The following is a 17,861-nucleotide window of genomic DNA, read 5'->3' as shown; positions in this document are numbered from 1 at the left end:
GCTTTCTGGTTAAAGTCCAGCATTTATACATTTATTCATGTTTACCTTCACATAATTTACACTTTACATATAGGCTGGTTTTGTCTAAATGGGCACATTTGTTATTTAAAATTTCTAGACATTAACAGGTCAATATCAGCAGAAGTGAGAATTTTGGCCATTTTAAGCATTTAACAAAGAGAGAATAACAAAACAATCAATAGAAAAGTACATTCAGTGCGTTTTACCTTCAGTGAGACTTCACATATTTACAGGTTAGACAGTGTTACTCTTCAGAAACATTGCAGTGTAAATATTCTGTAAATAGCCTAACGAAAAATGACAAAAAAGTACAAAAATGATTTTGGCAAAGTGTTAAAAGTAACTCCTGCACAATGAAATCAGACCCAGCTAAGCAGATCTTGCCAGGGAAGAAATATCTGAAGGATATCTATAGTTTTTCCATCTTCTGCTCTTCTGTTGAGCCAGAAGAGCAGTGTTGAATAAGACAGAGCTTGAATCGCCGTGGTCAGCTAATGAAAGAGAAATCAAAGTCTGCAAAGATTTCCTGTTGCTCAGCAGTGAGGATGCAGGGTGTCCGCGGGAGTGTAAGGACCGGTTTGAGACGAGTGAATTCTTCATCAAAGTTACTGACATCCTGTGGAGCTCTAATGGCTGGCAGGAAGGGAGGCTTCACCTTCTTGGCCAGAAGAGCATCCCAGTCCATTTCCTGGTAACATAAAATAGGAGTTAAATTGTCTTTTTCAAGAAAGATGCGGCCACGACAGCAGCAGAAATTGCAGGAAATTACAGTTCTATAAAGGCCTGCATCGAGTATAATGTAGAAGATAGTAGGTATAATAACCGGGCGTCATAAAGATACTCTATTTAACATATAATTCCTTTGGAAAATTTGTTGTCTACAGGCCATTTACCAGTATAAGCAAATATATTAGGCATTTATAAACCATACAGAAACATCACCAATCACTTTTTGGCAGACAATTACTTTGGGACACAACATCAGACCCTTCTGTATCTCCACTAAAGTGATGGCAATTAATGCCCAAAATATTCTGACATTTATGTTTGGTCGATGATTTCTTTGTTGTAAAAATGTTAAACCGTTGGAATGCCGGTTTATATCCCTTTAAATTGTGTGTGGGTTGCACTCGTGAAAAAAATCAAATCAAATGAAAGAATCAAACTAAATCAATAAATTGTTAAATTGCCAAATATTTCCTGTTTCTTCAGACTTCAATCATCCAATCCAACAAACGACACCAAAGGGTCAATAGCAGAATAAGCTGTTTGGCATTGGCAGAGAAGATTTGGTAGGTTTTCCATGGGTGCAACCCACATACTGTACTGAACTCTACTGCTCAAGCCACAAATGATCTAAGGAGCTTGGAAAGAAAAGCAACCGGACTTCTTTCAGCTTCTTAAAGACAAAAGTTAAAGAAGTCCGGTCGCTTTTCTTCCCAAGTTCCTTAGATTACCATGACTTGGATGACTGAGAACCTTCACAAATATAAATACATTTCCTTACACATAAATAGACTTTCCAATGGAAGAAGAATTGTTACAAAAAAGAAATAATCAACCAAACAAATTTCTTTACTTTTTCTGCCTTGTTTATCTCATATAGAGTGTTTATTTTTACGTGCACCTAGGATTTCTGGCCAACAAGGCACAACTGCTGATATTTTTAAAAAGGGATTTTTATGTCACATGATCTCCTCAAGCTGTTACATGTACTTTGAGATGGCTGCGATTAAAAGTACACAAACGTAACCCTTGTATGGTATTTTAATTTGGAATCCACCTTTTTTTTTTTTTTTTAACTACCTTGACCTGGATGAAAGAGAACCCACACAGACACAGACTAATTTCTCAACTTCTCATGATAATCACAACCTGAAACTGGTTCCAGTAGATGGCCATACCTGCCTGACCCTGGTTCTGCCAAGGTTTCTTCCTGTTAAAAAGGGACTTTTTCCTTCCCACTGTCACCAAACGCTTGCTCAAAGGGGATCACGTGATTGAAATAATCCAGAGGAAAATGCCAACAGAGTCTTTACCTTACAATATAAAGCACCTTACGGTGAATTTTGCTGGGATTTGTCATATAAATAAAACTGAATTGAATTGAATGTTGAACTCCTTTGCCTCAATTCAAATCAACTGTATTTATATATATAGCACCAAATCACAACAAGCATTGCTTCAAGGAGCTTTGTATTACAAGGTCAAGACCACACAACAATGCTCAGGTCACTCTCTACAAAGCCAACACTGTTGTTTCTTGCTCACTGGTTAAATAATCAAACTTGTGCTCTTCATCATTCCTGTCGAAACTAATAATATTTAAATTAATAATGATTGTGGATGACAGTGGGTTTGGTTGTGCACTGTGAATATTTTGAAAAATCAAATTTAAATAATCTGAAAAATTGTAATAACAATTATCCCAGGTTATTATTTGATACTGTTAATAGCACTGTTTCTCCTCCACCCTGTTCTAATGAGGATGATTCTCAGTGCCCTGAATCATTTATGTCTTTTTCTCTAATTACACTTAATGACTCAATGATTACCTTCTTTACATCCTATTTGAGACGTCCACCACCATTAGCACATCTTTGTTTTCAGTTCACTGAGGCAAGGCAGTGTTCCCTCCTATACAAAACAGCCTGAAATAACTGCTTTACTGAAGAAACTTAATCCATTGGTAGCTGTTACCAAATTATGAAGAAACACTTGAAGAACATCAATTCAGATCTTTTAGCATTTCCTCCAAATGGCAGATTTTTAAACTCAAAAGTAGGACTCCGTTTTTGAAGCTCTGTTATGATCTTTTGATGGCTTCTGATACAGGGACTTGTTTTACACTCTTCCTATTTGACCTCAGTGCAACCTTTGATACTGTTGACCATAAAGTTTTACTTAATAAATTTAAGGTTCTGGCTGGCATCTCTAGCTCTACATTCGATTGGTTTCCCTTCTACTTATCTACAAGGACTTTCTCTGTTAGGACGAAGAAGCTATCCTTGAACATAACATTGTGGGGTTTCCACAATGAGTCGTCTTTTAGTCGACATTTTGTTCATGTCTCTGATGATGGCATTCAGCTATATATGCCTTTTAAGGCTCAAAGCTGGATAGGTGGTCCTCCCTAGTCCACTGTTTAATCCAGATTAGGAACCGACTCACTATCTGTTACCTTGTTCTAAACGGCAACAAGAGCGACACTGTGGTTATAGCTCCTCCTGAAGTATGTCCTAAAATCAGTCAGGCTTTTGCTTCTTTCTGTTCAAATGCAAATTCCAGAAAGGTGATCTCTGGAGAACATGTAAAATCTATTTTACATTTCTGTTTCTTTCATTTAAGAAGCATTTCTAAATTGTGACGTACGGTCACCTTGGCTGAACTCGACAAAATCATTCATTTGTGCGATTGCATGATTACTAAAATGCCTAGATACTCTCTTCCATGACTCCAAACAAACTCACATTTCTCCTCTTTTATATTCTTTATACAGACTCTCACTAGATTCTAGGATTATTTTTCAGTTTCTTATACGACAGAACAGTAAACAGCCAGGCCGTAGGCCATTTATCCCAGCTGCTTAAACACACTGCTGCTCACAGTCTTCAGCCACAGACTCAGAATCTGTTAGATGTTCCTTATAGAAATTTAAAGACTAGGGGACACAGAGTCTTTGAAATAATTTCCACTAATGTGGTTAGCTGACTCTGGACTTCTGCTTAAAAAGCAGTTAAAACCTTTTTCTTTAACCTGACAAGTCTTTGTTGAGACTACGGTCTTAACCTGATTTTGTATTGGAACTGCGGTATTTAATTTTCTCATATTTTTTGTTCCGTTTACTTGTGCAGCTCTTTGTGATTCCTTACTTTTCAGATGTTTTTACTCAGCACCTGCCCTTCCACTATTTCATCTCATACTCGTACCGGGTACTTCAGTGACTTCAGTTGAAGCAGCTACAATAACTGGACACTGACCTCATAAAATTTGTGCCTTTTGATCTCCAAGGCATCCTCTTCTCCTGCTCCCAGTCTCAACTCAGGATTTTTCTGCAGCAGCTGAAACACAGGCGGGAGAAAGAAGGTGATGTAGTAGCCTAGGTCAACAGCATTTAGAATATTCAGATCATATAAATAGAATTCAAATGTGCTGATAAGCTCAACAGACAGTTTAGATTTTGAGCACTACTTCATTATTAAAAGTGTGAATAAAACTGAAGAGGTCATAAAATGTTCCTCATCTGGAGAATTCAGTTTCCTTAGTCTGGGAGCCAACCTTCTGAATGAGGGATGCAGAGTTAGGAGAAAGGAGGCGGGGGTAGCGCACATCATCATTGACAATGCTATCAAACACTTCTTCCTCATCGTCGCCGGGGAAAGGAGACTGAAAGAAAGAACAGAGCTGTAGTAACTTCATATTGTTCTTGACATTATTTAAGGATATAATTCAGGCATATGCTCCAATGCCTTGTGCCAAACAGCTACCTGAACTCTACTCACACAGAAGTGTTTTTACATCTTCACTGGGTACGCCTCTTGACTCCTCTGAGCCAAGCATTCCTTTAACCTTAACTATTAATTCGTGTGAATGCTGATTAGGCATTCGGACTGGCAGTAGTAAAACCATTACTTAAAGAGCCATCACTTGACCTGAGTGTCTTTCCTTTTATCTCAAAAATTCCTGAAGGAGTGGTGGTAAACAGCTAACTTATCATCTGCAAAGGAAAGGTTTTTTTGAAGAGTTTCAGAGCCCATCACAGCACAGAAAGAGCTTTAGTGAAGGTTACAAATGATCTTCTTATGGCCTCTGACAGTGGACTCATCTCTGTGCTTGTCCTGCTAGACCTCAGTGCAGCGTTCGATACTGTTGACCATAATATCCTATTAGAGCGATTAGAGCATGCTGTATTACAGATACTGCGCTGCAGTGGTTTGCATCATATCTAATAGATTCCAGTTTGTTCATGTAAATGGAGAGTCCTCTTTCCACACTGAGGTTATTCATGGAGTTCCATGGGGTTCTTTGATAGTAACACTGTGAGAAATCTTGGAGTCGTTTTTTGACCAGGACATGTCCTTCAATGCACATATTAAACAAATATGTAGGACTGCTTTATTCCATTTGCACAAAATCTCTAAAATTAGAAATATCCTGTCTCAGACTGACACTGAAAAACCAGTTCATGCATTTATTATTTGTAGGCTGGACTACTGTAATTCACTATCATCAGGAGGTCCTTCAGTTAATCCAAAATGCTGCAGCAAGAGTACTGACAGGGACTAGAAAGAGAGCATATTTCTGCTACATTGGCTTCTCTTCATTGGCTTCCTGTTAAATTCAGAATCTAATTCAAAATCCTTCCCCTCACATACAAGGTCTTGTATAATCAGGCCCCATCTTATCTTAATGACCCCAACAGGGCACTTCGACCTCAGACTGCTGGCTTACTTGTAGTTCCTAGGATACTTAAAAGTAGTATGGGAGGTAGAGCCTTCAGCGTTCAGGTGACAGACAACCTCTCTACTTTTAAGATTAGGCTTAAGACTTTCCTTTTTGACAAAGGTTACAGTTAGGGCTGGATCAGGTGACCCTGAATCCACCCTTAGTAATGCTCCTTTTTTCATCCCTTTTCACTTACCGTGTATTTATACACCACACTGCATCTAATAGTTGGGTATTATTTATCTCTGACTCTTCTCCATGGCATGTCTTTTGTCCTGTCTTCCTCCCCTTAACCCAACCAGTTGCAGCACATTGCTGGCCCTCCCTAAGCCTGGTTCTGCAGAGGGTTTCTTTCTGTTAAAGGGACTTTTTCCTTCCCACTGTCACCAAAGTGGCTGCTCATTGGGGGGTCACCTGATTGTTGGGATTTGGTTAAGCCTTCGTAACACTTTGAATTCACGTTGATTTTTTTTTTCATGCGAATATCCAATATGATGGTGTAGAGAGGCAAGACTATCAATAGTACCCTTGTCCAACAAAGTACAGACCTAACTGTAATTATATAAACATTTGTATATACAAATGGTTGTTAGTTGTCCATAAACAGTCCAGCATTCACTTCTTTTCAGATTTTTTTTTCTTTTACTTAGCACCAAATCACAAGAGTTGCCTCAAGGCGCTTTATATTGTAAGATCAAGACCCTACAATAATAATTCATGTTTGGTCTAAATAGACTGGTTCTTATATAGCACCTTTTTCCCTACTTTAATGTCCTCATTCATCCATTTATATAAGAACTTTCTCTTCGCCAAAATGCTTTCTATCAACACACACTCATGTTCCCAGCTGGGATCATCCCACCAACCTTCCAATTAGTAGATGACCTGGTTTACCTCCAGACCTAAAGCCAAAGTCATATTTAGACTTTGGCTTTAGGATAAAGTCTAAACATGACTTTATCCTATCTCTGAAACATGGTTTTAATATAGGAATTTTGGTTTGTCTGAGCTGGGATGATTTTTCAACATTAATAGAGCATTGAATTTAGCAATTTGGCAGCAAAGTCTAACAGGAAAAGCTAATTGAACTAACAAAGCATTTCATGTGAGGAAATGTGAGGTAACATCAGTGTTTAAGCTCTTCTGTATGGAGGAATGAGTAAAGATTACTTTAAAGTAATGCAGTGATCAATAATGAATGGAAATGTGTAGGAAGGTCTACACCAGACACTGAAGGTGAAGGTGGACATTGCCCCAAAAAATTCAAACCTTTTTCTTCCTGCAACCTTATGACACGGTGCATCTTTATATACAGTCTATGGTTTACACTGACCTCCCCCACCAGCATCTCATAGACGAGGACCCCCAGCCCCCACCAGTCCACACTGCGGGTGTAATTGCTGTCTGTCAGCACCTCTGGAGCCAGGAACTCTGGTGTGCCACAAAAGGTTGATGTGCGATCCCCGTGGCCCATTTCTATGCACAGTAAAGTGTCACAGAGTGACGACAGGGATTGATTACATACTTGTTTAGTTGGTACTGTTCATGCATATAAGTGTGAGTGATTAATTACAAACTATCCATGTACATTCATAGCCTTTGACACAAACACTATAGAGTTCTGAAATCTGGCAAAACACAAAATCTAAAGCTTTGACTTTCTGCACTGAAGATACAGAGACCACACAGTTTGATTTTTCAACAAAAAAATAAAATTGAAATCTATTTACCTTCTTTGCACAAGCCAAAATCTGCTATCCTTACAAAGCCATCTGCGTCCATCAACAGATTGTCCAGCTTCAGGTCTCTGAATGACACAAACAGAAAAAATGATGCCTCATGCTCCTGACATGCAGCTCATAGTTACGAGGACATAGTAATAAATTGCCTTGAAAGGACTCACCTGTAAACTATTTTGTTTTTGTGGAGAAACTCTAGACCCAAAAGCACACACGAGGAGAAAAACCTAAAAATCAGAGAAGTGGTAGAAATAACAGCACTATCCTGGATTGTAGCGGCAGGTTTTACAGAAAAAACATGAGCTCACCGAGCCTGACTCTCATTGAAGATGCTGTTGTGAATGTGCGTCATGAGGTCTCCTCCGGGCGAGTAGGCCATCACAAAGCACACGTGGTCTGCAGTCTGGAAACAGCCGTACAGGTTCACCAAGAATGGATGACGAGAGGAGTTGATCACTTCAAAGATCCTCTTTTCACACATGAGGCTGAACATGACCACACAGATACAGTGGTAGAAGTGACATATTAATACCCATCATCTCCTTCCAACAGTCTTAACTCTATTCAGACCCTTGCAGTTCAATCTTTAGATGTCACAGGTCAGAGTAATCATCGTCATACTGATATATGGTAATTAAAGATGGGGACAGAAATATGCAGATGCGAAGCGCTCCCAAATACTGTGCACCTTTTTGTGTCGGCTGGCTATTGAGCTACAAAAACAACAACACAACCCCCACCTCCATCCATCTTCCTCACCAAACGTGAGATTCCTCATAAACAAAATGGGAGGAGCTGCAATCAGAGATTTACTACAGCCGGGACGGGACACTAGACCATGTGTACAGTAACATTAAATGGGCCTACAGAGCAACACCCCTCCCCCGCCTAGTACAATCTGACCTGCTCTCTTTGCTCCTTATCCCTACCTACATCCACCTCAGTCCTCCAAGCACTTGGGTCATTAAAACATGGCCAGATGACACTCGCCTCCAGCTACAGGACTGTTTTGATCTAACAGCCTGTTCCATCTTCGAACAGCGGGACCTGGAAACCTGCACTCACTCTGTCCTTTTCTGTATTAAGTGTTGTGTGGCGAATGTGATAATGACTAAAACCCATCTGTTTTTCATAACCGAAAACCTTGGATGATGGGTAAAGTACCGGCACGGATCAGAACTCGTAACTCAGCCTTCAGGCTGAGGGACAGTTCCATGTACAGCGCTCCCACAGCCAACCTGAGGAAGGTATCCAACAGGCCAAGGAGGCCTACAGGAGGAGGACAGACAGCTTCCTCATTGATAACAACCCCCACCAGGTGTGGAGACCTCCAAGCCCTCACCAACTACAAAGGCCTTTTTACCAGGATTTTGATGAAGGTTTTGCTGTCAACCTCGATTAAGCTAATTGTGCGATAAGAGCCACACTTGTCAGGGGGTTTTATCCTTTTTAAGGATCAATGACATATTTGCTGTATACAATGACCTTGGGAGGGAGCCTGTCATTGCTGAGTGGAGATACATATTTGAGAGAGGCACTTTTAGTCAGTCCTAAATTATCTTATAAAATTCAGGTCCTTATCCATTCAGTCAAGGAGCTTTTCCATTCTGTAAAGCATTAATTACTTTTACATCTCCTTTTACTCTTTTACAACAGAACCAGGGTCGGCTGTGACTACCTGGGGGTGAGGGTAAGAGAGGCGAGCAAAGAGACACTGAAAAAAACAAACTGGGAGAAAGGGATAACGTTCCAGCATGCAGGAACACTCATTAAAATTATAATTTGTATTCTATTTGATAAATCTTTTTGTCTGTTCTTCATCTAGCTCAACAGCTGTTCACCTAATCTGCAAATGGTGGGTGCATGCAAAGTCTGATGCTGTGTGGTTGAGCAGTTCTCACATTTTGCCTTTTACCTAAAAGTTGTTCTCTAGAGAGACTGCTCCATTCTGTGCAGGAGGAGGGACACACATACACAAGCATGTTTGTTTGGCTCTCTTTGTGTGTGCATTCATTTACATTAATGCATTCCCAAGATTCCTACACCTGCATTTAACCATTGCAGAGATTTACTCAAACTCTAAAGTAAAGTAACTTTAAACCCTGAAACTGCGCTCTGAAGGATAACTTTTAACAGAATTTCACTGCACCGATAGTCTAAAACTCACTTTATTATTTTCTCTTTCATTCCCTGCCACAACTGGCATCCATCACTCACTCACTCACTCGTGTAATTTAGATGAGAAAGCTAAACCCTATATTCTGCCCAGCCAAGTTTGTAATGGGCACAATCACAATCACTGAATCAGCCTTTAGCTGGCTTCTTTTCAAAACAATAACTTTGACTGTCTTGTGAAGGCATCTGTACACTGTAACTACAAAATATAACCTGGGTTACACAGGCACTAGTTTTATTCATGAACAGCCCTTAACTGATTTTTTTTTTTTTTTTTACTTTTAAAGAGGGAGGAACAGAGGACGATGTAGAGTGGAGGAAGATGCATACAGGTCGATTAGATGCAATCTGAAAGAGATGGGAGACTTCAGTTGATCCAAAATGCTGCAGCAAGAGTACTGACACGGACTGGAAAGAGAGCGTATTTCATCCATACTGGCTCCCTGTTAAATCCTCCTAATATATTAAAAAGTAGAGCAGGAGGCAGAGCCTTCAGCTTTCAGGCCCCTCTTCTATGGACCCAGCTCCCAGTTTAGATTCAGGAGACAGACACTATCTCTACTGTTAAGATCACGCTTCTAACTTTCCTTTTTGATAAAGCATATAGTTAGGGCTGGATCAGATGACCCTCAATCCTCACTTAGTTATGTTGCAATAGGCGTAGACTGCTGGGGGATTCCCATGATGCACTGAGCGTTTCCTCTTCACTTACTATGTGTTTATACACCTCTCTGCATTTAATCATTAGTAATTATTATTATCTCTGGCTCTTTTACACAGCATGTCTTTTTTCCCGTCTCCCTTCCTTCATCCCCAACCAGTTTTCAAAGGACAAGGTTAGCAAAGAAAAAATGGAATAGCTAGGGACATAAAGAACGTAGACATGCATATAGGGAGACTAGGTGTGGAAAAGAAAAGGTTTAATTTCATCAAGCACTGGGAACATGTCCAAGACACCATCCACTAGAGTCAAAGCATTTTGGAGAAGACGAGATGAGATTACATACCTGTCAACTTCATCACGTGTCACAATATCACCTTTCTTCAGGGCTTTGATGGCATACATTTTACCTGACCTCTTATACTCTGCTAGCAGCACCTTGCATCAAATAAAAGAAACAGAAGTAATGTGGCTTAGTAGATGCACACATGGTATAAATTAGAAAATCCTAGGTGTCTTCCTTCTTGATTTACAGGATTTTCAGAAAAACTTGATCTCTGACCTTAGCTTTGAGGTCAAGGTCACTGAGATTTGAATTCAGATTTGCAATCACTACATTGCAATAGTTGCATATAAATTGTATTCCATGTTTAATGAAATGTTGCAGTCCCACTGTTGCCTTACAAATATAGGAAAGTAAGTTTAATGTATACCTTTCCAAAGTGACCTCTCCCTAGGACTGAAATACACTTGAAGTCTTCTATTTGAAGCCCTTTATCCTTCCTGCATGAGGATACAAAAGTGCACATGTTTATGTCCTGAAAGATTCCTTCATTGATTTCAGAGAAAAAAAAAAGAATAAATAAAAATCAGTGTCTTTGTTACCAGAAACTAGAGAAGCAAACTTCAAACATTTATGTTACTGAGACGTGAACCTTCCGTTTGGATCCCAAACGAACATCTTCAAATATTTCATCTACACAGAATATCTACACATATCGACACAGAACCTTTAGATGTATATTACTTTAGAACTGGAACCACAGGAAGTTAAGTGTGGTTTATTTTTACTTATCCTATTTCACAGAAGGAAATAAAATCTTGGGTTGGTGATCTGGAGTACCCAAAAACTGTCTAATCAAACCTAACAAATTCACAAACATTAAGAAAAAAAATAAATCAGTATGACTTACAGTGTAGGTGGAAGAACAGACGGTTGTCTCTTTGGCTTTGGACTCTTGTTCTCATTGGAAGACTGTTTTTTGTTTTTTTTTAGCAAAACAGAAAATAGATGAACTGACAGAAAGTGAATCCTTACAGAAAAACAAGAGCAGTATGCGAGCCAAAGCTGTAAATTCCCTCCACACCATCCATGAATTCAAAAGAGACTGATCCCAACCCTGATTACTTTAGGATACTTTCTAGAAAACATTATGATAATACGTTTCAGTTTTTATTACTTCAATTTGATATCTATTTGTAAAGATATGACGCCAAAGTTCAGATTTTCTCATCTCTCACAATACTAAATATTTTTTCCATAAATTCCTGGATCCAGAACTGGATTAACTCCAAAAGGTTGTCACATCTGAATTGAACCATGCACCAGTACTGTAACCATTTTCATTCAAATCATCCATAACTTTTTGAATATTCCTGGTAACAAACTGGACTAATCAGTTGCCTCCTCGGACCATAGATGATTAGTTTAGTTATTTTGTTAAACACGTTACAAATGCATCTAGTGTTTGTATTCATTTGTCACGCAGACGGGAAGCTTACCAGTGGGGAGTTTTTACTGTTCTTTCTTATGGAATGTGGAGATCTGCCTGGTGGTTCTTCAGCAAAATTCAGACTCATTACTTCAGGTTCTCTTAAATAAACCAGAACAAAATATAGTTTATTACACTGTACCATTCTGCAGTTATTGTCTTGAATTAAGAAACTGACAAATAAATCATTAAAAATGATACAAACTTCAATAAACAAAAAGGGCGAGCCATTAGAAAAAAGAAAAATATTAAATATAAAAAAAATATTAAATTTGTCTCATATTAATACAACAGAAATCAGATCAAACCCGAAAACAGGTCTATATTACAAGCGGTACTTAATCTAAAGTAGACCCATCTCCGTCTGTGTGGAGCCTGCATGCTCCCCATGTGTCTGTGAGGGCTTCCTCCCACAGTCAAAGGCATACATGATGTGAGGCAGAGTGCTTTAAGTATATAAATATATTTGAATTATATCTAAATGTATGAGTAAAATGCGACATGATTCTTTTGGATTGCCCAAAACAATTCCATTCATGAGCTGAATAAATCCTGATTAAGGTATACCAACCTCATAAGGATAGCATCTTTTAAACAGATAAAAGATGAGCTTAACATCAGCAATAGACTTCTTCTGCTATTTAAAATTAAGAAATGTCTTAATGTGACACGAGGAGTGGGAAAAAGTTACAGAGAAAATGGGGGTGAGAAATTTATAACTGCAAATACTACATTACAAGTAAAAAGGAAATCTGCAACGGAGCATACAGGGTAACAAGCTCAAACTCTTGGAGAGAATTCAAATGGAACGGCCCACGCCACTAATACATGCTGGAGAAAATGTGGTACACATACTGGGACTTGCATACATATATTCTGGCCATGTGCAGAGTTAGATATTGGAAGAACGTTTTCTGTGCGCTCACCAAAATTTGGCTAAAGAAGATTATTGGTGGCAGCAATTACATGCATTACAATTAGACGGCTGAAGGCCGACACTCCAACTTATCACATGTGGTTGGATAGACTTTGGGAAATCTGACTAATGGAGCAAATCTCGTACTACCTAAGGCTTTAGAAACACTTATTTATTAGGAGATGGAGACTTAATTTTACATTTTTTCAACAACGAAGAGAGAGAAACACATTAGCGGGCTAGAAGGGGGCATGGAATTTTAAATTTAAATCTGATTAATGGGGTTTCCTCTCTATTATTGTAAGGTCCTTATTGGGGGCGACTGTTGTTGTGATTTGGCACTATATTCATTTTTTTTTAATGAAATCTTAATTAAATTCTCTTTATAACATCTATGAGCATTTTCTCATTCAATTGGTCAAATGACCCTTGCAAAAACAAACTACCAACAATCATGTATGTATTCTTTCTGTAGTGTAAGTTTTTGTTGCTGTGTATTTTTCCCCCCACTAATTTTTCTTGTATGTCTGCACAGGGTTTTTTTGGAGAGCAAGAAAATATAGAATCACACATTTTTATAACCTTCAATAACATTACACAACCACTCCAAATACAGTCCAGTGATAACATTAGATTCAGCCTTCCAGTCAAGTTAATCTGTCTAGTCTGATAATATGAGCAGAAAAACAGCCTAAAGCAAACAACTTATTATTTCACTCTTTCATAGATGTCACAAAGAGATATTTCTGGGTCACAACACAGAGCCTTACTGTGCTGGTGAAAGAGCTGATGTAGTACTGGGCGCTGCTAATGGAGGGCTCATGGGCTCCAGTGAGTTGCAAGGAGGCAGGATGCTCATCATCAAACGGCCCCAAGCAGCAAAGTTCATGTTCATTTGGGCGGCACGCAGGAAGTGCTTCCCTGTGAGCAGGAATGATGGGAGAAAATTAAATCTGAGCTACATGACTGAAAAGGTTTTACATGCAGCAAATACTATGTAAAGAGAAAATGCAGTGCTCAAAAAACTTTGAAAACACCTCAGATCTCAATGGGAAAAGAAGCCATGTGGATATCTCCACTGATGTGGAATAAATAATGTATTATGAATGAAAGGTTACCACATTGTTTGATGGCAATGAAAGTACAGAGGGCTGAATTTAAAAACACCCCAAAAATTAAAGTGAAAAAACAAAACAAAAAAAAACAACGATGCCGCAGGCTGAAATTTTATTGCAGTAACTCAGAATGGCACTCAGCAGTTTGTATAGCCTCCACATGCTCAGAGGTATTATGTTTGATTTAAGTCATGCAAGTGTGGGGACAGTCAAAGGAATAAATTCCTTAATTTTCCACGAACTTCCAGCATATTCTCCCCACATGAGGCTGGGCATTGTCATGAACCAGGAGGAACCCAGGACCCACTATACCAGTGACAATGAGTCCAAGAGTTTCAACCTGATACCTAAAGGTAATCACGGTGTCCTTGCCTAGCCTGTAGAGTTCTATGCATCCCTCCATGGATATGCCTCTACAGACCATTACTGACCTACCATTAAACCAGTCGTGTTGACCAATGTTACAGGCAGCATAATGTTCTCCATGGCTTCTCCAAATCCTTTTAACATCTGCCACATGGGAACCTACATGGGAATCTGTAAAAACCCCAAAGCACCAGTTCTGGTAATCTACAGGGTGGGCCATTTATATGGATACACTGTAATAACATGGGAATGGTTGGTGATATTAAAGTCCTGTTTGTGGCACATTAGTATATGTGAGGGGGCAAACTTCTCAAGATGGGTGGTGACCATGGTGGCCATTTAGAAGTCGGCCATCTTGGATACAACTTTTGTTTTTTTTCCCCCCCCCATAGGAAGAGGGCCATGTGACACATCAAACTTATTGGTAATGTCACAAGAAAAACAATGGTGTGCTTGGTTTCAACGTAACTTTATTCTTTCGTGAGTTATTTACAAGTTTCTCTTTGTTCGCAGCCATTGACATGTCGAAGAGGTTAACACGTGAGGAACGGATCGAAATTGTGTTGATATTTGGTGAACGCAGTAACCGGGTCATTGCAGCAGATTTCAATGCAAGACACCCTACGAGACCACCCATCTCCCATGCTACAGTTAGCAAACTGCTTGCTAAGTTTCGTGAAACTGGTTCAGTGTTGGATTTGCCAAAATGTGGACGCAAGAAAACCGTCACTAATGAAGAAACATCAGAGGCTGTCCTAGCTTCATTCAGCAAGAGCCCACAGCGTAGCACTCGCCGCATGTCACTGGAGAGTGGCATTAGTCAAACATCCCTTCGGTGGATATTAGCTACTCACAAATGGCACCCTTACAAACTCCAGCTACTGCAGCATCTCAACGAGGATGACCCAGATCGGCGCACAGAATTTGCAGAATGGGCAAAACAAAAATTGGAACAGGACCCTCAGTTCATGCAGAAGATTTTGTTCAGTGATGAGGCAAACTTTTATGTGAATGGTGAAGTTAACAAACAAAACCACCGCTATTGGTCTGACACTAACCCACATTGGCTGGATCCCTACAAGACTGTTGGAACAACAAAAGTGATGGTTTGGTGTGGTATATATGGTACAACGATAGTGGGTCCAGTCTTCATCAATGGTAACCTCAAGGCCACTGGATATTTGAAATTGCTACATGATGATGTGTTTCCCTCTTTATGCACTGAAGCTGGCACGTTCCCTGAGTTTTTCCAGCAAGATGATGCACCACCACATTATGGGTGCCAGGTCCAAGCATTCCTAGATGAACAGTTTCCTGGAAAGTGGATTGGTCGTCGTGGGCCAGTTGAATGGCCCCCATGTCTCCCGATCTGACCCCCTTAGACTTTTATCTTTGGGGTCATCTGAAGGCAATTGTCTATGGTGTGAAGATACAAGATGTGCAGCACCTGAAACTACGGATACTGGATGCCTGTGCTGACATTTCTCCTGCGGTGTTGCTATCAGTGTGTGAAGAGTGGGAGAAGAGGGTTGCATTGACAAGCCAACACAATGGGCAGCACATTGAACACATTTTATAAGTGGTCAGAAACTTGTAAATAACTCATGAAGGAATAAAGTTATGTTGAAACCAAGCACACCATTGTTTTTCTTGTGACATTACCAATAAGTTTGATGTGTCACATGGCCCTCTTCCTATTGAAAAAACAAAAGTTGTATCCAAGATGGCCGACTTCTAAATGGCCACCATGGTCACCACCCATCTTGAGGAGTTTGCCCCCTCACATATACTAATGTTCCACAAACAGGACTTTAACATCACCAACCATTCCCATGTTATTACGGTGCATCCATATAAATGGCCCACCCTGTATAGTAAATGGCTCCAGTGTGGCAGACAGAGTCCACATGCCCCACGTGAGGATGTCAGCCCTCCCTCATGACCTTATAAGGCCCGGTGTTTCTAATTGTTCGGTCAGAGACACTGACACCAGCAGCCAGCTGGAGGTCATTTTGTATCTCTGGTAGTGCTCATCTTGTTCTTCCTTACACAGATACTGGTCCTGCTGATGGGTTAGCCTTCTACAGCCCTGTCCAGCTTTCCTAGAGTAACTGCCTGTATCCAGGACTCACCTCTATGTTCTTAAGACTGTTCTGTTACCAGCAAACCTTCTGGTAATGACATGTATTGATGTGCCATACTGAAGGAGTTGGACCACGTGTGCAACCCATGCAGGGGTCCAGGTATCACCTCATGACACCAGTAGTGACACTGAGCCTAGCCAAAAGCAAAATTACTCAAAAAACATGCAGAAAAAATGAAGAGGGAAAAATGTCAGCGGGTCTCCATCTGTAAAGCCATTCCTGATTTTGGGGTTGTCTTCTGTTGCCCCTCTAGTGAACCTGTTATTAATTTCATTACCACCAAACCAGATGAAAGTGATTAACACCCACCGCTGCCATTTAACTGACCAGATCAAAATGTCAGAAGTTTATGTGAGATGCAATACTCTGAGAAAAAAAAAAGAAAAAGTGTTCCTTCTCAAATAGTCTTTTTTTCTTGAAATACAGTACATGTAACCATATTCTCTAAACATTTGCTTAGTAATATTTAAAAAACAATTGGTACCAGAGGGTTTCTGATTTGTTGTGTGCACATAAAACAGCGTGGCTACAAAACCTACAGATCAGCTGATATCAAAGCACACATAATGCTCAGCTGATATGCCATTGTATATCCATACCCAGTAGGGCATGCTATAAAAGCCACTTGACCTGTCCATCATTGGACACCTGCCAGCTGCTCTTATCGTAGTGACATTTTGCACAGACACACCAGGAGCAACATTTTATGTCTATCTGTCAAAGCTAAAGAGGAGATGAAGTAGACTATAGCAATTCTAAGTAAGAAAGATTGTGAAAGCATCCAAGAATTGTTTCAGAGGTTCTAGATTTAAAACAGTGCTGAGAGAAACGAGCAGTCACAAAATAAGTATCCTTACTGTGGACATAATGAAGTTTCATTTTGCATTATTTATGTAATTACTATCAGTATGAAAAGGGTGAGATAAAGGTTTAGCATCAAATGCAATAAACAGAAAATGATCAGATTTTCCATTCAAGAACTGCCTGATAACAACTGAAATGGTCAAGGATAAATCGACATTTATCAACAAATCTAAAAAAAATTAAAAATTAAAAAAAAATGGAAAAAATATTAATTGGTGCCACCTTTTTCTTTAGGGAAAATTCGCTTCTGCCTCTGGAGCTTGAAGGGACGCTCAATGACAGGATTTATAAATGTCACCTGGAAATGAACAGAGAAAGCGATCAGGATACAGTTACAGAATCTATACTGTACATGTGTTTAACCATGGGATACCCCTCTGAAATGACATAACCTAAGCTTGTGGCCATGTCCATCTTTTATGTACGGTCTATGCATGCCACAGAGGTAAATAAACAGTTTGAAGACTAGATATGAACAGGAGAACCTCAATAAAGAGAACGCCCTGCGGCTCCAGCTGGAGGCACATGCCATGTCGCTGGTTATCAAGGAAGTCTTCAAGCCGCAAGAACTTCACTCCACTTAATGCTCGCCAGTCTCTCCAGTACACAGCAATTTCCAGCTCCCTGGACTAGACCAACACAC

At 39.7% G+C, this 17,861-nt stretch overlaps 1 protein-coding gene across 1 annotated transcript in view; it reads right to left on the bottom strand.

Moving 5' to 3' along the window:
• Positions 1–4: 4 nt before the first annotated feature.
• The window catches only part of pkn3 (protein kinase N3), a 32,208-nt gene continuing 14,351 nt past the window's right edge, over positions 5–17,861 (bottom strand). Inside the window, exons 9-22 of the mRNA XM_085280578.1 lie at positions 17,704–17,847; positions 17,441–17,516; positions 13,500–13,650; positions 11,824–11,914; positions 11,235–11,296; positions 10,755–10,824; positions 10,388–10,479; positions 7,514–7,690; positions 7,370–7,432; positions 7,197–7,273; positions 6,800–6,942; positions 4,300–4,407; positions 4,002–4,082; positions 5–709 (exon numbers count right to left, since the gene is read on the bottom strand). Coding sequence (XP_085136704.1) covers positions 509–709; positions 4,002–4,082; positions 4,300–4,407; positions 6,800–6,942; positions 7,197–7,273; positions 7,370–7,432; positions 7,514–7,690; positions 10,388–10,479; positions 10,755–10,824; positions 11,235–11,296; positions 11,824–11,914; positions 13,500–13,650; positions 17,441–17,516; positions 17,704–17,847 — 1,536 coding nt within the window. The 3' untranslated portion in view covers positions 5–508. The remainder of the gene's footprint in view (positions 710–4,001; positions 4,083–4,299; positions 4,408–6,799; positions 6,943–7,196; positions 7,274–7,369; positions 7,433–7,513; positions 7,691–10,387; positions 10,480–10,754; positions 10,825–11,234; positions 11,297–11,823; positions 11,915–13,499; positions 13,651–17,440; positions 17,517–17,703; positions 17,848–17,861) is intronic.

The sequence above is a fragment of the Mchenga conophoros genome, linkage group LG7 (genome assembly GCF_057382185.1).
Source record: "Mchenga conophoros isolate Kocher_MC1m ecotype Shallow Benthic linkage group LG7, M_conophoros_male_GT1.1, whole genome shotgun sequence".
Lineage (NCBI taxonomy): Eukaryota > Metazoa > Chordata > Actinopteri > Cichliformes > Cichlidae > Mchenga > Mchenga conophoros.
Note: the sequence above shows the minus strand (reverse complement) of the source record. Positions and strands in the feature narration are given on the sequence as shown.